The 24668-nt window shown below is 44.2% G+C and overlaps 1 protein-coding gene across 1 annotated transcript; it reads right to left on the bottom strand.

Annotated features, from left to right (window-relative positions):
- Positions 1-1760: 1760 nt before the first annotated feature.
- Positions 1761-24599, bottom strand: tnrc6bb.1 (trinucleotide repeat containing adaptor 6Bb.1). The gene is made up of 22 exons (XM_084070695.1): positions 24264-24599; positions 21443-21530; positions 20521-20542; positions 19120-19539; positions 16603-18839; positions 15840-16521; positions 15380-15532; positions 14666-14856; positions 14322-14384; positions 13061-13219; positions 12617-12754; positions 11796-11963; positions 11396-11521; positions 10482-10695; positions 9836-9991; positions 9462-9629; positions 8573-8719; positions 6554-6646; positions 6090-6305; positions 4908-4978; positions 3052-3191; positions 1761-2789 (listed from the first exon to the last, which is right to left on the bottom strand). Exons 2-22 carry the CDS (start codon positions 21497-21499, stop codon positions 2201-2203), a joined length of 6210 nt encoding a protein of 2069 aa, XP_083926821.1. The 5' UTR covers positions 21500-21530; positions 24264-24599; the 3' UTR covers positions 1761-2200.
- Between the last annotated feature and the right edge of the window lie 69 nt (positions 24600-24668).

Here is a 24668-nt window from a genome sequence, read left to right as displayed (position 1 = left end):
AGGCTACTAAAGTTTAGTCATTGCATGAGTAGCCTAGAATCTAGGCTACTCATGCAATGACTAAACTTTTCTGCTGCAATCACCATCTAGGCCCTAGATGGTGATTTAAATCGAAGGCCAAGGAATGACTTCTTAGCAGAGAAGAGACAAAGAAGGGATCCGTATAAAAATCCATGTGTGTGATAAGGGACTTTCAAAGCTAGCTCAGTAAAGCTCACCAATTGTAGCTGATTGCCTATAGGTAATAGGTTGACTTCATAGATTCGTTTCACAGCACTAATGATTTTGTGGTGTAAAAAACTAAATTCCTACCTGTAGAAACTCCATGTGGAAAGCCTGGTGACGCAAGGTTATAAATGACTGAGGATCCCCTGTTGAAGACCCATGGTACAGATGGTAGTTAAAAAAAACATTACGTTTAACATTCCATGCGTTTTCATAAATTTGACATCAAGTATTTTCTCTAAGCAAAAACATACTGAAAGTCTAAATTGACTAAATTGGATCACTAAACTGATCAACTCACACCAATAAGCATGATGCTGTACATATTTTTTGTGCTACATAGCATGGTAGTTGAATAAAATTGTTTATGGTAGTTGAATAAAATTGTTTATAAGTTGCTTGTTCAATATATCTATTAAGGTTTCACATTACATAATAATCACACAACACGTTTAGAAGCCAATACTTTCATCTTTATTATTAATCTTGTTCTCATTTGTTTAAATAAATTTTTTTCCTTTGTAAAATCTCAAAACGAAAAACACTGAACAGGAGTGTTAAAGCCTGTCTTAATTTAAAACGAATACACAACAACAAAACATAAAAACGTACGGTAACTCTTATTATGCATCTGTAAACAACCCCGCCCGACCCCTCCCACCCAATCCACACAGTTTGATAAGATTTGGCATGTCCTTTTTCCTCAAACACGTATGCCTTCAGCTCTTTGTGTCATTAAAATGTTCTTTTTTTATCTTATTGCAAGTCGGACGATAAAAAAGACAAGTTTGCTAAAAAACACACAACTTAAAATGAGAAAAAAACAAAACAAAAGCATTAGTGCCAATATTTCTTGAACACACAGTCAGCAGTATACCGAATGCACTCAAAAACATGTTTTTGTATAGACCTTCTGTATAGTAAGCAGCCTCGCTCACACTTACGACAGGCAGTAACATGCGCACATAAAATTATCATTCTCACACACACACGGCGGTTTATCCACTAACTTGGTCTCATTCTCACTCATACACACGTTCACATACTGTGCATGTCGTACTGTGCCCAGTATCCCACACACACGTGGAGAAATGCAACGTAGCCTCAAACTGCCAGCAATTCAACAATTATCATCGCAACAGTAACAAACGTGATTGAGATAAGAGAGAGAAGGAGAGAGAGTGTGGGAGAGATACAACAGTAAGAGGTCAGCATTTTGAAAAACAAAAGAAAAAAAAGGAAAAATGACATTTTTCAATTTCCACTGTTTGAAAAACAAAAAATAAAACAACCATACGTACAAACAGAAAAACAAACTTTAACATACACAGTAAGATACAGTTCTGTCGTCAATCGGAGCAGTGTGTTTGCATGTGTTTGGATTCAGTCTCTTTTAATGTTAAGGGACATGAATGGAAACTGCACGTTCACCTCACATCATGTAGTAGTTTTAAGTTTATACGATGCAGGTAATGTTGTTTACAGTGCCCACCTTGTCTAAAGGCTCGTCTGAATTTGGTGTGTGCATGTGTATGTAAATCTGTTGAGAAAAGTCCCCTATTTTTATTTTCTTTTTTTTTTACTAAGCACATTGCAATCCAGTCGAGTCAAAGTCTTTCAGACCGACCAACTTCTCATTCTTTTTTTTTTCAGGTTCAAGTCTAAGCAGTTGAAATCTTCATCTGTGGAAAAAGGCCGTATACACATCTAACAGTCCCTGCATTTGTTTATATAATAGCTTAAGTCTGGCCACGAGAATGTGTGTAAGCATGTCACATTTCTGCAATATGTGTGTGTGTGTGTACATTATGTATATCATGTATGCATGTGTGTATGTCTGTGTAGTACATTAATATGCATACCATGTAAATGTGTGGATGTTTGTGTTGTGTATGTGCTATAGTAAGTACACGTGTTTCCCAGTGTATGTTGTGTCAGTGTGTCTAAACCTATACTTAGAAATGAAGGGCGTTCTTTAGATGGAATCAGTCCCTCCACCCAGCAGGTCACCAGGCAACAGAGCAGCAGGGCTGTCCATTTGGTGCCTCTCCTCCAGTTGGGGTGCCCCCCACAGGCTGCTGCTGGGGTACCCCGCAGTCACCCCTCCCCAGAGCCCAGACCTCCCAGGCTCCACTCCCCCAACACCTCCTGCACCTGTACTTCCAACTCCTTCCCCTGCTCCGTTGGTGCTCCATTGAGAGAATATACCCAGCCCGGGTCCTTGGGCCGAAGAGGTATCCGAGGAACTGCCTGTACCATCCAAACTCTGCCAGCCGGTGCTAGAGGACCCCACGCTACCTAGAACCGCCCCTCCTCCTCCACTACCACTGCTGTTTCCATTCCCCCCGGTAGTTGTCCCAGATCCGCCCCGCTCGCTTCCTGGGGAGCTGCCTCCACTGCTGGCCACAGCAGTGCCTGTTGCAGACGACCCCTGAGTCCCACTGGCCACTACCCCTCCTGCGCTGGCGCCCTCTGCCCCTCCAGCCTGGGAATGTGCAAAATAGCGAGCGACTTCCTCTTCACTCACGAACTCCGCCAGGATTGTGGTGTTGCCCAGAACACACCTGACAGAAAGTAAAAAATATATTTTAAAAAATGATAATAATTAGAAATGTTATTTAATGCAATGAAATTTAAATTTTAAAATCAAATTGTAGCATCTATATTACCCACTAGCCTAGTGTGGTGATAGTCTCTACCAAGTCCATTCAAAGTTGTAATTTTGCATCCTAGTTTAGTTTATCATTGCGTGTTCAATAGTAAGTGTCAATCATTAAGAATCCAAAGTTTAAAAAGATGGGTTTACTTTAGTTAGAGTTAACCTACATGTGCAGTGCACCCTGGGCCTTGGCTGCTTCCTGTCGACTGCTGTAGCGAATTAGAGCGCTGCCCTGGGTCAGGCCAAGGTGGAAGGTCAGCAGGGGACCGTGCTGCATGCAGATAGTCCTCAGTGTGGAACCATCGATCTGTAGTGAAAGCGAAAGCTGCATTCAGGTTAGGTGCAACATTGCTTTCCCTGCATGGATGTGTGTGAATTATGAATTAACAATATTAATTGTCCTTAGCATTGAGCCATTGATTGACAGGGCCAGAGAAAGGTCAGGTAGTCTGGAGGTTTATGCAGATGAAGAGGCGTGTGTCAATTAAGTATGTAGTGAGATTGCACATTACATAGACAGATTTACATATATACGACAAAAAAAAAGTTCAAGTGGGAGAAAAACTGTCTAGTCTGCATAATTAAACACTTTCCATCCTATGTTTTTCCCAGAACAGTCCTTCCATGCCAGAGTCAGTCGCGCAGGCCCTAATTGATTAAATGGATCATCCAACTTCACAATCCAATTATAGCTGGGTCATGCATGATTCTGTTCCATTTGCATAAGATAGACTGAAGGGGAATGCTGATGAATGAGAACCCCGGGTTTAGCACGTTTGAAATTCAAACCCCAGGACGATCTGTCTGGGCGGCCATTTTCTTTTATGGCTACAGTAAATTCTGCTCCACTGATAGGTCACGAGAACATTAAAACTCTGAATTGCCTTCACGGCATGCTCCCCTGTCACCATTTCTCCTCTCAACTGCTTCACTGTCTTCCATCCACAGCTCATAAGCTCACCGGTGGGGACACTCATGTGACCGAATGCAGTAAATTGTACATTTTAATTTCAAATGGGGGAAATTTCCACCCAACACTCCCTGCTGACAGGTGCCGCCCCAGCCCATAGGGTCATGCAGTAAAACATCACCCTCCCCGCCCGGCTTCCCTCCCCTTAACGTGGGCCAATAGTGTTCGCATTGACGCCCAACAAAGCCGGAAGTATCACTGTGGATTCGAACCCACAACCTCCGTGGTGGTGGGCAGGAACTTTACCACTGCGCCACCGAGCACCCCAATCCATGTTTGCTAATGTCTCAGAGTGAAACTTTAAAACCCAACACTGATTCTCCATTTTGTTTTATAATAAGAATAGTCATCAAATTCAACAAAAGATGTTTTGTCCAAAGTCATCTCTAGCCAGACAGAGTCACAGAATTTATTTGGAGCAGTATGTGCAGAGGCAGCCATCTCAGTGTCTAACCAATGTGATAGGGGTTCTATTGTTGCAGTTACATTTTGATTCTCCCTACATATCTTATAACGAAAATAAACAATGCTGCAATTCATTTACCCAAACATATGTCCGTAATCATCACTTGTCTACTTTGACCTCACAGGCACACACTACATCTCCTATGCACTTTTATTTAAAAACTAGTTAGTTTTAACTCAAGTTTGCAGTAAATTTATTTTTATTTGGACTTGACATAAGAGAAGCAGCAAATGATTAATCTTGTAACTTACTGCATAATTGTATGAAAGACGGACTTTACACAGCTGTGATTGAACAACGGTGGAGAAGTCTCCTCTGATTTCAGAACAGTAGTAGTGAGTTTATCCAGTGAAATCATGGAGGAAAAACGTGACTTGATAATTGTGCATTACTTCCATATTTGCTCACCGATTTCGGTTCTGACTTTTAGAGGAATGATAGAAGTATTTGAAGATTCTCAATCGCAGATCTGGTACACCAGTTATTGCTCTGGGTCACATATTTTACCCCATTCACTCTCTCACTACACTATTTCCTGGCTGTGCACTGCAGAGTTTCATCTATACCCCACTTTCCTTCCTCTGTACCTGAGGGGTCAGGTTGCTCAGCAGCAACCAGCAGCTGCTTCTGGAGGCCACACCATCACTCCAAGCTGAGCCTATGGAGAGAGAAAAAAATATGTTTTTAAAACAGATGAAAGGGGGCAAACCTAGTGAGGACATTAGGCAAGTACAAAGATGAGTATGAAACTAAAGACATTACATAACGATTTTAACCTTAAGTTATAGCAGATATTATGTCAGTAATGTATAATATATACATTTTGACCATAAATCTTTTTTTTTCCATAAATCAGTGCACCCTTTACGTCTGTGTGTTGGTAAAAAAAAAATTGAACTAATGAAAAGTATTAAAAAGCGCCTCAGACAAAACCAGCTAACTCCATTGGATCCTCAAACTTTCTGCTAAACCAGCTAACTCCACCAAAGGGGGGTGGAGTTAGCTGGTTTTGCTGACTCCAAGCTCCACCCCCTTTTAACCTCCAACCTCATTGTGGCCTTGGAGGTCCATTCAGCAGTTCTTATCAATGATTAACAAAACCTTCTAACTCCACTTTGTGTTTTTTTCATTTACTGAAAAATGAACATTTTGTTGTTAGCTGGTTTCTGCCGACAGCAGAGATAAATAGTCCAATAAATAATGATCAAGTACAGTATATAAAAGTACTGGGTTAGTGCTCCAGTTATTGCAAACACAATGGCTGGGGAGTGATGGATCTTGTAGCATTTGTATTCTGTGTAGCATGTATATGTATTAATTACTGCATGATGGAATTTTCATATTTTCTTTTATATGGTCTACACCATTATATGACAGTGTTCCAATATATTCCAAATAAATCCTTCTACTTTGGTAGTCGTCGTTGCCAGACAACCTGAAAAGTGCACCTACTGATACGTCTGGGGACTTGTAAATCTAAAGTAGTTAGAACAGTGGCAAGAACAGCAGCTAACAATCCTACGCCCAATGCTTTGAAAACCAATCACATAACCGCCAATATCAAGGACAGCACTAAAGACTTGTATTGGTTCGGCAATGATCTTTTAATCATTTCCACTCAGATTTAGCAAAGAAAGCTTGGAGATTGTCCACAAGTCTATTAGAGCAAAGCATTTAGAAATCGACTTGTGGGTCTACATATTTGGTACAAACTGGTTATGAAATGGTTAAATCTTTTCCAGAGTTTCATCAGAAGTTGTAAACAGTACCTGGCCCAAATCTGGAGTCTTGGCTAGCCCCACCCCCTCCCCAACCTCTGGCCACTCGTGGGCCTCCACTGCCCCATGGGGAAGGTGAAGCCTGCTTCTGACTGGTTAAGCCAGGAGGGGGGCGTGGCAGCTGGGAGCTGTTGCGATTGGTCTTCCACATCTTGTTGTGTCCGATGGGCTCTGGGGGCCAGCTGGGTTTGTACTCGGAGTATTTTGCTGAAGAGGAAATGGGGAGGTGGGGGCAAGAGAATTTTGATAAACAACACAGAAAAGGGAGTAGGAAGGACACAGGTTGGCCAACTCATATAAGCTCCATCTAGCAAAGCACAGCTTTGTGTTTAAGTAAAAAGATATAAAGGCAACGGCAGAATGAGATGGGAAGAAACGCAGAAAAGGAGATCATAGTGAAAAAGAGCAAGAATAGCAGAGAGAAAGAGGGATCAATTAGGAACCAAGAAAGGTACCTGTGCTGTGTGCATTGCCAAGGGGTCCGTCTGAGGCACTGTAGGGCCAGGCACCAGGTGAAGGCAGCGAGGTGTTGAGGGAGGGGTTTGGCCCTGCAGACACAGACAGATTATAGCAATACAAAGCACACCACTTCACAAAGTCTCTAATTGTAGTTATCTGCCAAATTAGATATTTGGCAAGTTAGCTCAGCAATTCACCGAAAGGACTGTCAAAATAACAAGGCTCAATGTGATAATGTGCACCAATCGTAACCTGTAGTATTTTGTCATTGTAATATAATAAAGTCATTCAGAAGCATAGATATGACATGCCATGATGGCACAGGGGCCTGATTTTTCTTTTGCTTAATTTTGATACAATGTGGAAACTCTAGAGTCTAGGTAGCGTTAAAGAGTGAGCACCTGCAAATGTATCAAGCAAAAGTGATGAGACGTATGAAATGGCTCCCAAATATTGAAAAATATTTTTGATCATAATTATTTGAAAAGACTTTAGAACATTTTAAGTCTATAAACTCAATTCAAGGGCAGCCATCTTCGGAAGATTAAGCAAACTAGACCATACCCGTCGGGGGATATGAGCACCCAAAGTGCGTCATGGTCCACCTGTTTCACAGATGTGGCAACACCGGCGCTTGTTGCAGGAAAATGATTTGGCAACCCGGGAGCCAGCGAACACAAAAACGCTAATAAACAGCTGACATTCGGGGAAAGTGAAAGACGGGCTTCGCTGTTCCGTGCACATGGTAATGGTCAATGGCTGTGTGCACATGCAGATCAATTGCTCCAGCCACTGAGGAGAACCAGGCAGAAGAGATTTTGGGGACACAGATTAGGGCGTTCCATAGTAGGACACCTCAGTCATATTATGAGAGAACCGCAAGTAACCTAAAGTGTTGCAGTGTTTACTGCAGGCTCTGGACAGAAATTCTGTGTTCACTACATAGGATGCTCACTTTATAGTGGCAGAGCAAAGAAGCCGACCACTAACTTTGCATAACCAGGCTTTCCACATGGTGGAGCAGACCGTTACAGTTGCCCACCCCAGCCTGTCAGTGAGGAGACCCCACCGGGGGGGACGTAGAGCCTTCGTACTACTCCTCCCGCCCAACATTCCCTGCTGACAGGTGCCACCCCAGCCATAGGATTATGTGCAGTAATATCACCCTCCCCACCCGACTTCCCTCCCCTGAAAACGGGCCAATTGTGTTTGTATAGACACTCGACAGAGCCGCACCGCACCACGGTGGTTTCGAACCCACAACCTCTGCGGTGGTGGGCAGGCACTTTACCACTGCGCCACCTGAGCGCATCGTACAACAATCCTAACCAGCCTAACCAGGGTCCGTCAATAAGGGCCGCCTGATTGCCCTGGGCATTGAAAGAAAACTGTGGGCAATTAGAACCTGTCTAGAATTGCCTGCACAGGCAAGTACCAATTGAGCGCAATGTTACAACAGTCATCGGGTAGATGTCAATATTGAAGCAAACCAACGTTAATCAGGAGGATCATCATTTGCTGAAGACCAAAAATAAAATAAAAAATCGTCCTGCAACTTCACTCCATTACATAGACAACGTCACTCCATTACATAGACCTGACTGCATTGCCTCCCAAAACAAACAGCTTTGCAAGTCATCAGCGGTTTACAATGCAAGGTGTGTGGATAGCTGTATATCTTGTAGATTTGTTAATTTTGTCAAGAAGGCAACCGATGGCCATGGAGTATAAATTAACAACCTCCTGTGCAAAGAAACATCTGTGAAATAAACATCTGAAGATCCATCTTAATAATGATCTTGCATACAAAAAGGTACCAGCCGTGGCATTGCCCATAAGCAGTGTTTTGCCTGTCGACAGGGTTACCATGGCAATTTTCTCTTTAAAGCACGCGCCATATCAGACAAACATAAAATATCAAGGTTAAAACGCAGGATGACAAATGTACAATTGAACAATTGTACATTTTTATAAAGAAGTCCGACACCGAAACATAGAAAGAAATCAAATAGTACCTGTGTTGTCTCGCAGTAACTGGTGGTCGGAGTCGTTGAGGTTGGGGGGTCCTGGGGATCCCATAACACTGCCAGGGGTCATGTAGGGGTCAGATTCAGGGTCTCCAGCACTCGGGATCCCCTTCCAGGGCACACCGGGCTGGAACTCTGTCACCACAACAACAAAGACAGCTGATGAGCTAGGAGATCAGGTAGACTGATGATGCTCTGTTTGGAGAAGTCTTTCTACTGCAATCTAACTGCAATCTAAAAAGCCAAATTCCTCAGTACAAAGTTGTACTGTTCAACTTATCAGTATGTTTATTTGTTCAAGATTTGGTTCAAGCTCAAGTAGCATACACATCTCAACATCAACTGTTCAAAGGAGACTGCGTGAATCAGGCCAACAGTATATGGTCGAATTGCTACAAAAGGGCCACTACAGAGGAAGAAGAATAAAAGAATGGCTTGGGCCAAGAAACACAAGGAATGGACATTAGACCGGTGGAAATCTGTACTTGGTATATTATCCCTATAATCTCAAACTCTAGCAGCCCCCTAGAGGCTCCTTAGTGTTAGTCCTGCAATCTGCCCATTAAATTATAAGAAAACGTCTGAACAGAGTGAGTATTTTTGACTGAGGGAGGAGGCGCTAGAGGAAAGGTCATGGGGTCACGCATTACTTTTCATGGCGTTAGGGGTTATCAAGATGCACAGCAAAATCCAGCAAATAGTTTTAAAGATATATTCTTTGGGAACAAAGTGTTAGCAGGAACGGATCCTTAATAATAAAGCCACTAATGGGAAATTGAACTATGTTTATGTACAATATATGGCTGAAGGTGTGAATAGAAAATGACATGTATTAACGGTGGTAAGGTGAGAGAAAAGCAGATGAAGAAGCGGTTACCTGGGGGCCAACTGGATGTGCCAGGCTTAGTGGCCATCTTGCTTCCAGGGGTTCGGTGCCAGTTGTCTGCAGGGCCTTGAGGGGGCATCCCCAAACCATCACCCCCCAGCAGATCATACTGAGAGTACGGGGAGCCTCCTCTCGCCTTTATAGGATTTGGTAAAGGGCCTAGGTGAGCGAAAGACAGAAATACGTTATAACAGATTGACACGAATATGTGTCGAACACATTTCTCATCTCAGTCAGATAACCATGAATGAAAGCAATTACAGCTGCAATAATTATCCAAGACAGGTTGTAAGCTGTGAAATCACAAATGTGTCAACCTCGTCTTTGAGGAAAATGGTACATAGCACACCATCTGCTGACCCTACCATTCTTGTGAAGGACGGTGGTGTCAGGGGGCGACGGTGCAGGGGAGTGTCCCTCCATCATCCATTTAAAACGAGACTGCTGTCCACCTGCATCCTTCATCCCTCCCACCATGGAACCCAGCTCCAGTCCTGACAGGTTGCTACCAGGGGCAAGACCTGAGGAAGGAGAAATAAAAAACACATAAATCACAACTTCCAGATTTCACATTCCACCCATTTCCATTAACTATTCATCACTCATGCACATACATGCTCTTACGGTACCAAACAAATTATCAAGAGGCCTGCTTTTACTATTGTATCTGTTAACTTTTAGTACATTTTTAATACCGTCATAAAGTTCCATAAATGTTTTAGTTCTATGAAGTACAGTATAATTATTATTTATGGCCAGAATTGCATTGCCTTCATGTACAATTTGACAGTTTTCTAAATCTATTTGGTGGGTAAAACCCCTCCCCCAAATCACAAGTACCGTCAGTGTCGTTTTAATCTCAATTACATCAAAGAAAATGTAATGGAAGGCTGTGCAGTCACTATAAGTGCTCGTTTGAGGCAACAGGCATGATTAGTCACAGCAACATCAGCCACTGCTTGGAAAAGTTGCACCTGAGAGAGCCAACGTCATCCTGCCCACTGGACTCACCCGAATACATGCCCTGTGATTTGGCATGAAGGTCTGACAGAGTGCCACCCATTCCAGGGTGTGGCAGGGGATCCACCATGGGCTGTTTGGATGCACCTCCACCCAGGTGAGAGGGAGACAGCTTGGAACTCAATCCTCCAGCTGCGCCTCCACCAGCCACACCACCCTGCTGATGCTGCCTCTGCTGTTGGAGAATAGCCATGATTCTGGCCAGCTGAGGACAATAATGAAAGGATGGCGAGGAGAATAGATTAGTGTAGGCCAGAGTGGGACCTTTATACTCTACATACAGTAGAGAAGGAACTAGAAGATTTACATCAATCATCACAAAAAGTCACAAATATGGCCCGGTAAATGTAGACAACATTTTGTCTCAGTCAGATGGCTTAACTATCACTTATTCTGACACATGTGGTACAAGGACAATACAACCTTGTATAAGTGGGAAGGGATCACAATACTGAAAACACAATCTATTTTCGCAGAATAAAAAGCACAATGTTGCAATAAAAAAAAAAGAAAACATATACATAATTTTAACTACTAGTAATTAGTAAACTAGTAGTGGCAGCACTCTTTAGTCAACTAGCAGCGCACATTCCTAGTATAAACCTATAGGCTACGTAGCAGGTTAGATTTTAGCATTTATAATTAATTAAATATATTTAAATTAAGAGAATTATATAATAAAGCATTTAAAAATGGATTAGAGAAGAAGATTGACATCTCTAGCACCTAAGTCACAATTTTCCAAGTCATTGTACCAGTCAACACTGACATTGGACATGGCATTCCTGACACAAATGTTGAGCAAGAGCATCACCAATGCCGGATAAACAACGTGCCCTTGAGCAAGTTGCCCAAAGTGCTCCAGGGCCACATAGTCTCTTTCTCTGAGAACAAAGTCTGCTAACCTGCTGTGGATCCGGCTGCTGCCTGAGAGGCTGAGGCTGGGGAAATTTCCTCTGGTTCTGCAGTAGCTGCTGCTGCTGCTGTTGTTGCTGCTGTTGCTGCTGCTGCTGAAGCAGGAGCTGACAGGCCTGAGGGTTGGCAGCAGAGTGGGGGAGGGAGAGGTAAAAGAATATACTTTAGCTTAATGCTCAGGTATAGGATGTGACTACTGTACAGTTCTGAGCTACACACTGAAATGCAAGGTATACTGGATTGGAATGGCCGTGTGTATTCATGCACACAAACAAACTGCTGCACGAGTTGTCATGTTTTCATGCAACTTTGAGATTACTGACAACAACCCACACACCCATATATCCTTCGCTCAATCAATTCAAAATCAATCGACATATAAGCTCTCACCAGATGAAACTGCTGGACTTGGGGGTAAATGTTACTGAGCATTGCTAGCTGCTGCGGGGACAGCTGGGGAGGGAACACCCCTCCAACTCCTCCGACACCTCCGACACCTCCTACTCCACCCACACTTCCACTAGGTGAGGGCATCTGCTTCAGCATTGGACCCGGGACCTGCAACATGTCACATTGAATAATTTCATCAACAATACATTTTTTTATCCATCTTCATATAATTGTTCCTCACTAATGCTCATGATAAAAATGGTAATGGTGTCTCATAGGAGGGCTGTGGACACCTCAAAAACAGGCCTATCAGTGACATCATCAATAGGCAGGGTTGTTATTTATTTATTATTAACGTAAGAACAATGGCATTATAGCATGCCAACTTTCCGGGAATAGAAACCCTGCAGTTCCTACTAGCCTGGATTCCCCATCGATCATGTCACAGGTAGGCGGGTTTCAGAACTGTCCACAGCCCTACTCTGAGACGGACTGAGTAGACAAAAATGGTGCCATTTTATCATGAGGACCAATTATATGAAGATAGCACATCTTGGTTGTGCTGAGGTCACCTCATTTTTGAGCATAAATAAATGTTGAAAAATGTAGAACAAACAGTTTCGAGGATGATAATAAAAAAAAGAGTTAACAATATTGGGCACAATAATCTTTTTTTACTGTGTTAATGACATTTGGATGAAGTATTACACAATATTCTTTTGTCTGTATCATGCAGTGTATTAGGTCCTTCCAAATTAATACAGACAACACATTCATCCTAATCCAAAACTGCAGAGGGGAAATGCAAACAGACAACAGACCTGAGTGGACAGGAACTGATGAGGCACTTGAGCACGTAACCCTTGGGCAGGGTTCATGGGATGCATGCCAGGTTGGTGCATCCCTCGAGGCTGAGGCATCCCTCCACCGCTGCCACCAAACACACCATGGGTACCCATCTGCAGTACATCAGCATAAAATGTAATAGAATTAAATCCATGTCCATGAAAGCACCACTCGAAAGTCACAATTCAAGCACCTCTGTAGAACAGTCAGTTTCCCCCAGTAGCTCAAATTGTCAGGAAATGTGAGCTGAGAAATTCAGCCAGTCACATTGATTACAATAGTAGACCAATACAATTTCTAGCTTTTCCAGCACAACAATTCAAACCCATTCTTGTCTTTAAAGAAAACATTCCAAATGCAAGCATATTAATGGATTTCCAGCATCCAAGACACACTGTTTAACAAACAAGGTCTCATACCTTGTCCCCATAGGGCCCCATGTCACCAGGACCCATCTCTTTGGAACCGGGCATGCGGTAGCCTCCTCCTCTATTTACTCCTCTCCGCATATCTCCATTATAGTCATTCATTCCTCTCTTATCTCCTTCCATCTTCTTGTCAACACTTGGGTCATCACCCTATGAAAGTTTTTCATTAGTCATTAGTACGACTGGTAAAAAGATGGGGTGTTTATGGAACAGGCATTATGGATAATTCATACAGTCAGATGTAGAGTTCGACTGATGCCAGATTATCATTTTTTCAGGTTCCGGATTTTGGAAAACCGGCTACCGATATTTTGACCAAAACCATTTGTTAAATAAATAAATCTTGACATTAATTTGGAAAACTTAAGCTTTGAAGTTTGTATTGAGAGCATTCAACTTATAACACAAAAAAAGAAATAAACACAAATAACTTTTTGATAGATAACATTTTTAAGTATAAATATGAAACTTTATGTGAAAATAATATTTCACTTCACTTACATAATGCACAAGCAAATATAAAACACACAAGCTAAACCTATAATTTTACTGAAGATAGTTTCTTCAGTAATGAGCATTGGTGAGGAGGCCGAGGACAAATTATATTCCATTTGGTTCACGATTACTTATTAAGATGGCACCATTTCTGTCTACTCGCCCTGTGTCTGAGGAGAGCTGTATGGACATCATCGGTAGGCAGGTTTGGTCATTTCAAACAAGATTTCAACGTTTTGGGGTTTTTGATCAATGCAAGAACAATCTCTTTCAATGCTGAAATCTCCATTGATGATATCATTGGTAGGCATCTTTCCGACCTATCCATAACCCGCAAATGACCCACAGAGCGAGTAGACGGAAATAGTGCCACATTATAATTAGTGAGGATCAATTATATGAAGATATGGCTGAAAGTGCTCCTTTAAGCCCTATTCTGACATTTTCAAAAATACCTTTGTAGATGGGCTATTTTAGGAAAGATTTAAAAGCCATGAAATCGGGACACATCAGCCGCATAATTGCTGATATAGACGTCATAAAAAAAGTAAAATAAAGGCCGATATATATCGGCCAAACAGATGTATAGGTCAGGCTTTAACCATTTTCAGTGACTAGTTAACCAGTTTTATGTGATTAATCTCAAAAGCTTCTAAGAGGAAAATACATTTACATGGAAATTTGACGTTTCTCGTTTAGTATGAGGAACCAGTAAAAATATATATTTAGATGGAATGGTTAACGTTTTCAATCTTACCAGGAGACCCATGTTTGAGAATTGTCTTGACATTGGGCCCATCCAGTTGTCCCCTCCTCCACCCTGTAACAAATACACAAGAAAAAAAAATCACATTTAGATTAAAAAAATATGGGGTTAAAAAACCCCACAACAATTAGAAGTTTATCTACCTGGCAAAGATAGTAGGTTGACATGCATCAGCCTGTCATTTATTGTGATCATTCAATCATAAACTGATGTTTCTAACATAATATGCAACTTTTGCCTTGTTTTGTTTAACAAGATAAACAACTAGAATAACAGTGTTATAAAATGATTATGCATGTTCTGGAAAGTGGAAACCGATTTTTTTTCGCCCCTACCTTGATGTTCCCCCTCTTTCCCCCATGCCCCTGGCCCCAGCCTCCAGAGTTGAAGGAGGAGTTGCTTCCCTGGGAGCCAGTGCTGTTCCAGACGCCACCACCCCCGTCATCCTCCTCGTCCCAGCTGGAGTGACGGGAGGCTGCCACGGACGGCTCACCCTTTCCTCCCCAACCCTCCATTGGCTTGGAGCCTGGGAGGGGGGGAAAAGAGTGTTAGATTAACTTGGTTTGGGTGGTCGTTAACTGGGGAATTATGTGGATCTCACACACAGAAACGGCATGCCTCCATTGTGGATCTTGGACTTCCATGTTACCAGCCTGTGATTTTTATGTCCGTTGTCTATGATGTAAAGTATGGCGACATTTGGTCAAGGGTTCCCAGCCCCATTGACTTCAAATTAAATATATATATTTTTAAGTACAAAACGTGCGAGTAAAAAAAAAATAAGGTACTTCTGTGGCCTACTGGCAGAGTGCATACAAAGTTTGGCCAGCGGTTTGCGAGATTAGACACACGGTTATAGATGGCTAGCCTCTTGCAAAGCCACACCGTAAAAAATAGCCATCGAAGGAGACCGTCTTAATTTAGTTAGTTGATGTCATTCAGATTATTAAAACTTTGTAGCTTTTTTCTATACATCACCCTTTGTATCCACCTTCATTTAATGCTTTCCTTATGATAGGGCTATCCTTAGACTTTTTTTCTATTCTTACCAGACTTGTTAAGGTTAGTTGAGGGATTCCCCCAGCCGGAGGCTTTAGCAGGTTCATCCGGGTCTCCCCAGCCAGATGGTGGGTCAGATGTCTGACTCCAGGTAGCTGCGCCATTGTCGACAGATTGTCCACCTCCTCCCCACATACCTGGACCTGGAGGCATGGACACGATTGAGGGTTTCAAAACGTAATGGGGCAAGATTGCACATTATTCAGGCCAATTCATTAAAGATTTCTATTTCTAATTTGCTTCAAGCCTTAGGAGTTCTGCTGGGGGATTCATGTTACAGAATGGTGGCATCAGGGCGAGCATCATTACATACTGTGGTAATACATTTCCTGATTAAACAGCAAATGCACTTGTGAAATGTCTGATGATTTGGGGAACAAAGTTACATTTTCTGGAAACAAAAGCCCTACTTTATACCTCATTTATGAATCACAATAGATTGCATCTTACCCATTCCAGCATTGCTAGGGTTCGTGTCCCTGTTTGGCTGCATCCCCTGCTGCCTTCTTGGTGGCTGCTGCTGTATGGATGGCGGTGGTGGGGGGCCCTGCTGGCCGTGACCCTGGCCTGTTGGGGCATTTTTTTTGTCCCACAAATTCACATTCTTGCTGTTGTAGCGCGTTGGGTCACCCCAGGCTGAAGTGCCATCATCGATCTCCATCTTGCGGCTAATGGACTGAGGGGAGGGCTCCTCCCAGCCACTGGGCTCCAGGGGCTCACTGCTACAACCCCCACCACTGCCCCCACCACTGCCCCCGGAGATCTGAGGGATCGGGCCAGTGGTCCAACCTGGACTTTGGTTCTGATTCTTGGATGGTGGACCACCACCACCACTGATACCGGCCCGACCACTCCACCCTCCTTGAATGGATCCTCCCGGTGGCTGCTGGCCTTGTGATTGGTGCTGCTGTTGATTTGGGGCTTTCATTGTTGCCACTTGGCTGTTTGGTATGTGTGCTGCTGCGTTGTGGGGTTTGACACCCCCCCAGTCTTGGACAGGCTTGCCTCCACCCACGTCTCCACCTCCCCAGCCTCCTCTCTGAGCGCCTCCCTCATCCAGGTTACCCCAGGAGGAACCCTCATCAGAGTTACTTCCACCTCTGCCTCTCCCATCTCCCCACCCCCCTCCAGGCTTGGAGTCCCTTTGTCCCCAGTCTCCTCCTCCTCCTCCTCCTCCACCACCACCACCACCACCACCACCACCACCTCCTGCTGCTGCTGCTGCTCTCTGTGCTGCCCAGCCGCCTGCCTCTCCTCTCCCCATCTCCTTCCATCCTCCTGTCCCTTTATCTTCTGGGCCACCTCCCCAACCACTACCCTGTTCCCCGAATTCCCTCCAGTTTCCTCCTCCACCAGCTGGTCCACCTCCTCTGTGATCTCCCCATTCTTTTTCTTCACTCCCCCATCCTTTGCCCTTGCTCTCTGGTGGACGTTCTCCCCAGCCTCCAGTTACCTTTCCCTGGCTGCCCTCCAAATCAGCCACTGGAGATCCAGGCTTCCTCATTACACTGCCCGCCATCTGTGGGCTGCGGGCAGGCTGTGAATCCCTCATTGAACCAGAGTTCCCGCCGGCCATGTGGGCGCCAGGAGATGGATCAGTAGTCATTGAACCAGGGTTAGACGGGTACCCAGCGCCACGGCTAGTGGTAGTGTTCATGGATGATGAAGATGAGAATGTGGAAGGAGCAGATGAAATGCCTCTCTCATTCCTGTTCCCCACTCCTCCTGTTTTTGTTTTGGTGTCCAGTTCCCAGGCCACATTCTGTCTGATCTGGGTCTGACCCCAGCCGGCGTTGGAGAGGACCCTGGGGTCCAGGTCAGACCGACTGAGCATGCTCTGTAAGGCCACTTCAGCATTGGGGGTCGGGGTCGGGTTCGGGTTGGGGTGATGGCGTCCAGAGGAGGACTGCTCGTGCTTCTGATTGTGAGGCCCGCTTCCCCCTCCACTTCCAGCCCCGCCACTCCCTGTCACAGAGCCTCCACCGCTGGAGGTTGATGGTCCTCCACCTGCTCTAACGCCTCCTCCTTGTCTAACTCCTGCTCCACCCCCCCACTCCCCAACTCCTACATCCCCACTGTCCACCCCTTTCTGATTGTCCCAAGCTCTTGTTGTCATAGATGCAAACGATGGAGAGACAGAATCCTGGGAAACCCCACCCTCAACACCTGCGCTACCTCCACTACTGCTGCTGTTGCTGCTCCCCCCTCCACTGCTTCCTATTGCTGGGTTACTAGAACCTCCTCCTCCACCTGCTGCTGCTGCACCGCTCCACTCTGGCTCCGAACTCCCTCCTTCCCAAGCTCCCTGAGATACCACTGGGGTATTTGAGCTACCATCATTCCCTCTGCCCCACCCTTTGTCACCCATTATTGACCCTGCCTTCTCCCCCTGGCTACCAAAGCCCCACACACTGCCCTCCTGCCCCTGTGCTCCTCCACCACCCCAGCCATCAGTCTGCGAGGCACCTGAATTGAGGTCAGAGGAGGTTGGTGGCATGGCTCTCCAAGAAGAAGAGGCTGCAGCAGAGGACGGTGAAGAACCAGAAAGATTACTGCTTCCTCCGCTGACACTCGCAACCCCAGAGTCCATCCCATCTCCACCTCCTTGATTTGGTCCCAGTCCTGCTCCTATTGTTCCTCCTCCTGATCCCAGTTCAGGCCCGAGGCCTGCCCAGTTATGCGGCTGCTGGTCTCCCTCCCTGGCTCCTCCAACCCTCTCAAGGTGCTGCTGCTGATGGAGGCCAGCCTGGTTCACAGACGACAGAGGGAGAGTCGTGGCAAGGGCATTGCTGGCAGAGAATGGGGAAGATGAAGTGATGGACGAGTGCAGAGGGAGGCCCTCGCTTGTCGAAGCTGACGTCCCATCCTGCACCAGGGCGGGCCAGGCGGAGGGGTTGGTGTTGGGGTTAAAGTTGGCACCAGGGACCCCGCTGCCACCACTCACAGGGCTCTCCTGAGGCCCAGGAAGAAGATGGGAGACTTTGGAATTGTAGAACGCTGCTGCTCCGACCTCCGCCTGAGAAGAAGAGGAGGAGCCCCACACGCCACCCGACTGGACACATTCATTGAGCGAGGATGAGGAAGGGGGAGAGGAGCGAGGCGGCGAGGGACTGTCCAAGTTCCCTCCTCCTCCTGATGCTCCTCCTCCCTTCTGCTGGATGGTTCTCTCACTCCATGAGGCACTGCTGTTGTGGGGGCCATCCTGCTCTCGTCCCCCTCCCAACCCCTCAGAACCCGATTTGGCCCCGCCCAGGATGCTAGGCCACTCCTCCAGGTCAGTCCCGTCCACAATCACCTTCTCCCAGCCCTGAGAGGAGGGCTGGCTGCCAGAGCCTGCCCCCCATGTGGAATTTGCATAAGTTGAAGTAGTAGTAGAAGAAGACGACAGAGCAGCGACACATAATGAGGATGAGTTTGGGGGTGAAGGAGAAGATGAATCCAGGTTGGGATCTGGTTGAAAAACAGAAATTATTTGTCGTCCTCTCCGATGACAAGTAAAATGTTCATATTTCTCAGTAAAGATTTGAATGATGACCGACCGGTCATAGCCAAAAAGAGCATTAGTTCTATAGTCTAAAGAGCTATAGTCCATTCAATATCATAATTTACTGTAGATGGGTCTTACTTTGGCTGCATCCATTCTTTTTTTTACTATGGATGGTAACGATAGCAAACACTGTGGACAATAAATTCTGTGAGCAGATTTTTCTACTCTGCACTATCAACTCACCTGTGGCTCCAGCTGTGGTTGCACTGGGGTTATCTCCTCCCTGTGAGGAGAGAGGTGGGGTGGCTCCCCGGCCACTCCCACCCCCGCCTCCTCCTCCACCCAGCAACATGGAGGACAGCGGTGGCTGGCCCCTCTTCAGTAGCACTTTGTGGTCCTGCTGGCAGCGAAATCTTGGGGGCACCTCCCTGGGCATGTAGCGCTGCTGCTGCTGCGAGGTCTGGCTTCCAGAGGAGGAGGAGGGCTGTCGGGTGGCCACAGCAGCCCGCTGCTTTGCATTGTTCCCACCACCGGGAAGGACCTGCGCGGAAACCCCGGCTGCAACAGGACAGGGGGACGAGGGGGGAGCAGGGCCAGGGCTGGGGGATGCTGAGCCCGGGGTGGCGAGTGGCTGGGTAGAGGAGGGCTTGGCTGATTCTGGCACTGTATACAGGACAGGGTGAGAAAATATCAAAATGGAGCTGTATTAGCATCAAGTATGGCAAAATGTGAAGGAGTGTGTGGGTGCAATATGTGACTGCCTATGTGTTTCTCCCCTCTCCCCTACAACTGCTGACAAAGTGCCCTTGAACAAAGCCATAACTGCTCCAATGCCCAACGGTACAAGACTATAAGCATACTGGACATTTTCTCAGGTACCAGCCTTCCCTCTGCTTCCAACGACTCTCTCCCAGGACAGTTCCCCAACTAAAAAGACAGGGTCTAATAACGGCATGGCTTACTTGTGGATCTCTGACATCATGTAGCCAGTCTATGATGTCAGTAGTAGTTTGACATCAGTAATCTCAATTATTTGAACAAGTTTAGGCCCAATCTGACCTCCATTGACTTCCAGTATAAAAGGTTAGTTCTAAAACAAAATAAAAAAAGAGAAAAGACAACACAATATGTGAAATATATTCTGTTTTTTTATTTTTTTATTTACTTGGCCTACTGGCTGCATTCACAAGAAATTTGGCACGGATCGGTCCAGTGGTTTTTAATATTAGCTGCGGACACGCTGTAATAATGTGTTCTTGTCAGGTAACAAATATACGTAAATATTATTTATCCCACGTGCATAAAAAGAGGGAAGATTATTCTGATAACAAGACTAGGAATCAGACAACTCAAACATTCATAATGAAAGCTGAGAAATGGTAAAAATGCTATTAATATAGAACCTTTATCCAAAACACTTTACAATGTGCATTACATGTGCATACACACACCGATGGCAGAAGAAACCATGCAAGGCACCAAATTGCTCATCAGGAGCAGTTAGTGGTTAAGTGTCTTGCTCAAGGACACTTTGACACAAACCCAGAGGGCGCCAGGGATTGAACCCGGGAACTTTCCGATTCCCAAGCAGCCACTACCACCCTCGAGAACAGAGGAAGGAAGGTAAGAAGAGAAAAAAGTTACCTTTGATTTTCTGTTCTGGCACCTGAAATTACAGAAATCACAAATGTCAATTAATGAGCAATATGATATGCAAATTAATAGAAAGTAGAGACCCCTGTTATTGAGCAAACACTCTATACTAGGGTTGGAAATTAAAATCGTTGCATCGTTGTGCAAATTGTTTATTTTCTTGTTGGTTTTCTGCAATTGTTGATGTTGGCAAATATAACCTTCCACTTGACAGTGACACATCTCTTCCATTTGTTTTTATTATCAATAAAAGAGAAGAGAAGTAAATTAATCATAATGCATCGCAAATCGCGATAATCGGAATATAATATTATCGTAGCCCTCTGAATTGGAATTGAATCGTCAGGTACCTAGCGATTTCCGCCTCTACTCTATACTATAGCAAGTATTACCATCAGAATATAGAGCCTAGAGTCTAGACTTTCACACAAGAAATGTTTAACCAAGAAATATCACTTACTCTAACTTACTCAAAATTGAACATGAACAACTTTCATTGTGAGATCCAAGCGTTTAGAAAGTCTGTGATGTAAAAACGTCACACTTTATGGACCCATTTACAATGTCAGTGAGTGATTCTAGTTATATAGGCTGATGTGTAAACTTTTGTATTAAATGAGCTTTAGGTTGTGTAAGTACTAGTAATTGGTAAAGAACAAGCAGAACAGAGCATATGCTAATAGCTGCTAGGAAATAATTTAGCACCCAAAAGAAATCACTGCGTCGCAAAAAAAGATAAATAAATGAACTAAAAGAAATCGGGCATACAGCTATACAAAGTGTTTGTTAGCCCAGACTCTTGGTTTTCAAGTTCCTAACATCAGGTAACTCTTTTAGTAACTCTTATTTATCAGAACTGCGCAAGATCACTTTGTATTTTGCTAGAAAAAAAAAACATTCATAACTTATTTACCTTCTGAGAGGCTTCCCTTTTCTTTTTATCCTCTTTCTTCTTTTTCTTGTCTTCCATTAACTGCTGTTCCCTTTCCTGATTCTCCTGTCTGGGAAAATATTTAGAATATTAAAAAATATTGTTTATGCAATATGTCACACTTTAGACACACACACATAAAACAAATACAATGTGTTTCATCAAAAGACTTTTACCATCTACTATGTTCTGGACAGACTTTAGTGCCTATAATCTGAAGCGATACTCAAGTATGGACACAGGCAATACAATGTCCTATATAACAATCTACAGCAGGGAAGTTAGCAAACCAGGCGAAAACAGGTAGACTTCTTTCTTCCGCAACAACACAACTTTATTCACAACATTGTATCTATATGGAGTGGCCCACATCAACTGCACCGTGGCATCTCTCAAGCTAAAGTAACTTGAAGGGTAACATTCATTGCTCTGGTAGTACCTGGTGTGTGTAGTTTTGTGAAAGAAATGTTTTATTGTGAAAACACTGAATACTTCATGTTATTTGTTGTTGCTGCTGGCTTTATGAACTGATGACAGAAGAAGCTGACCTTTTTCAGCTGGTTAGTGTGCATACAACAGGCATTTGCGTGTAGAAAGTGGCTACTTATAGTCCGTTTCCAGACTTTACTATCACACCAGACTATAGACAGTAAGGTCCAGGCTTACATCTTCTACACAATTAGTTAATGTAGTAAGAACTGTAATGTTAACCAGAGACACAGCTTGCCAACAGTCCATGGTAGCCTAGCTCAGCTCATTGCATAATTCATTATACAGCAAACGATTGCAGTTACAACCAACAGTGAACACAGGAGGTGGCTATAAGAGACTTAATGTACTATAAATATATATAACCTTAATATTTACCCAGGAAGTCACATTGAGGTTAAAAACCTCTTTTACATAATATTCTTATACGGCTGGCGAATAGCAGATAAATTCATGATAAATATTAGAAGGGACAGAATAAGGGATTGTGTGGATGCAATGGGAACTAGTGTATAGAAGAGAGACTTGTCTGTTTCTTCAGGTTTACACTGTGGAAAGCACTATTATCTGAACATGCAAAAATCAAGCCATGCAAGGCCTGGTTCTGTTGTGGAATGCACAAGGCAGGTGGCTAACTGTCTTTTGACAGGACCCTCATTTATTGAGAAATCCGTCTAGGCTTCCACACTTTAGTTAGCTGTAATTACGCACAGCCACAGCTTTCCTTCCAGCTAGCTAAGCTGCACATAATGAGCAAAGCTGCCACTGTCTCGAGGGCTAACGTTACTCTAGTAGTAATCCTATAATGTGCACCAACATCATTTCAGCAGATAACGACACCCTTTGGTTATTAGTTGCCGTAAATACGAAGAAATGTTTTTAAGCACACAAACAGTTCATTCCTCCCAGCCATATTCAGGGTCACTGTCACGTAAAAAAGGGGGGGGGGCTCATAGAGATTACAACTGTTTCGCTCAACGACGAGAACAGATCTACAAGGTCGTGAGCTTGTAGATCCGTTCTTGTCGGCGAGCGACCAGTAGAGCGCGGGGCGCTGCGACCAGACGGGTTCTTGACCTGCTGACCAGAGAGGCTAATGTTAGCTGAGTGCTAACAGCAGCTGGTGTCACTCCGTCTCCGCCGCTCCGCTGTGTGGCCCACAGTCACAGACAGCCAGGCGGTACCGAGCCGGTCCCCCCATAGAGGGTCCCCCGCGGCCCGCGCAGCAAGAACGGCAGGGCTAGGCTGGCTGCCCGCGACACTAACTCGACTCGCACGAGCTGCTGGCGGAGGCTGCAATGTTCACATCATGTTCAGCAGTGGTGTAAAGTAACCAAGTACATGTACTCAAGTACTGTACTTAAGTACAATTTTGAGTTTTTTTTTTTTTACTTTACTGGAGTATTTCCAATTTTCAGTACTTTTACTTCTACTCCACTACATCTCAGAGCCATATTCTACTTTTACTCCACTACAATTATTTGAAAACTTTAGTTAGTAATTTTTGAAGATTTTGAATATTATTACAAAACATGAATCACTTCAACCCTGTATATTACTGTAATTTGACTATTTGAAAATACCATATCTACAAGCTCACAACTGCTATTTTCAAAATATTTTCTCAATACATATTGAACTTGTGCAATGGGACCTTCTGAATGAGTACTTTTATTTTTGGTACTTATAGTATATTTTGATGCCAATACGTAATATACTGCATATACCAATACTTTTGTACTTTTACTCAAGTATATTTTGAATACCAGACTTATATTGTGGTACTGCTACTCAAGTAAAAAATCTGAGTACTTGTTCCACCACTGATGATCAGTTGTGCTTATTATTCGGTAGCTGTCAACTCTAACGTTGTTTATAGGGAGCAGAAGCAACACACGCCTGCCTGCTCTCCTGGCTATAGTAGCAGCTCGTGCATTATAACTATAATATATAATGTTACAGTAGTTCGCGCGAGCCCCCTTCGCTCGACACAAAATGACGTATTAATATCAACTAGGGGGTAAAAAAAAATAAAGTGTCGACGCTTTCTTCTCCCCCCCGTTTGAAAATACGTAGTTTTGTATCGAACCAAAAGGCTCACGCGACGAAGTAATATATAAATGAGCCGTAATTAAACGATGAACTTCAGTGACGTCTGATGTGCTGGGCATCTCATCTCGAAGCTAAAAGGCTAACGTTAAACAGTCTTATAAAAACACGACAACGCGGTGCGGTGACATAAGCCTCGGACGTCCATTTGAACCGGAGAACACAGGAGCGTTCTGTATAAGTACAGCAACAGTAAACGACTCACCTCAGGAATCACAAACATAAAGTGCTTCTGTGCAGAAAAAAAAAATATTCTTGCAGACCCACAACGCTAGCAGGCTAGCAAGCTAGCAGCTAGCTCCGCGAGCAGCTAGTTCTTCGAGGCGTTCAAGGCTAAATTGAATAAGAAATGACATCACCGAAAGGCGAAATGTTAATTAATAGAAAAAGACGTGGGAAGGCAAATGTCCTTGTTTGCGCGAATGTAAGTTCTCAAGCTGTAAACGAAACATGCATAACCTCTTGATGACTGTCAAACGCTGTGTGATCGGTTAGTTTACTGTCGGCCATTTTGCTTCTCCGTGCAGCTTTAGCTAGCAGCATATCACCACCAGGCTGGTTGTTGATCAGAGGGGGGAGGGGGAGGGGGGCGGACGGTGCATATCTGCGT

The sequence above is a fragment of the Gymnoscopelus microlampas genome (assembly GCF_963454915.1).
Source record: "Gymnoscopelus microlampas genome assembly, chromosome: 11".
Taxonomy (NCBI): domain Eukaryota; kingdom Metazoa; phylum Chordata; class Actinopteri; order Myctophiformes; family Myctophidae; genus Gymnoscopelus; species Gymnoscopelus microlampas.
Note: the sequence above shows the minus strand (reverse complement) of the source record. Positions and strands in the feature narration are given on the sequence as shown.

Bases quoted from the DNA above. Each gene is read 5' to 3' on its own strand.
- tnrc6bb.1 (XM_084070695.1), bottom strand. From the start codon at position 21,499: ATGGAAGACAAGAAAAAGAAGAAAGAGGATAAAAAGAAAAGGGAAGCC. The intron at 14,857-15,379 runs GTAAGAATAGAA...CCCCCCTCCCAG, and splicing joins AACTAACCTTAACAAGTCTG to GCTCCAAGCCAATGGAGGGT. The intron at 11,964-12,616 runs GTCTGTTGTCTG...GACATGTTGCAG, and splicing joins ATCAGTTCCTGTCCACTCAG to GTCCCGGGTCCAATGCTGAA.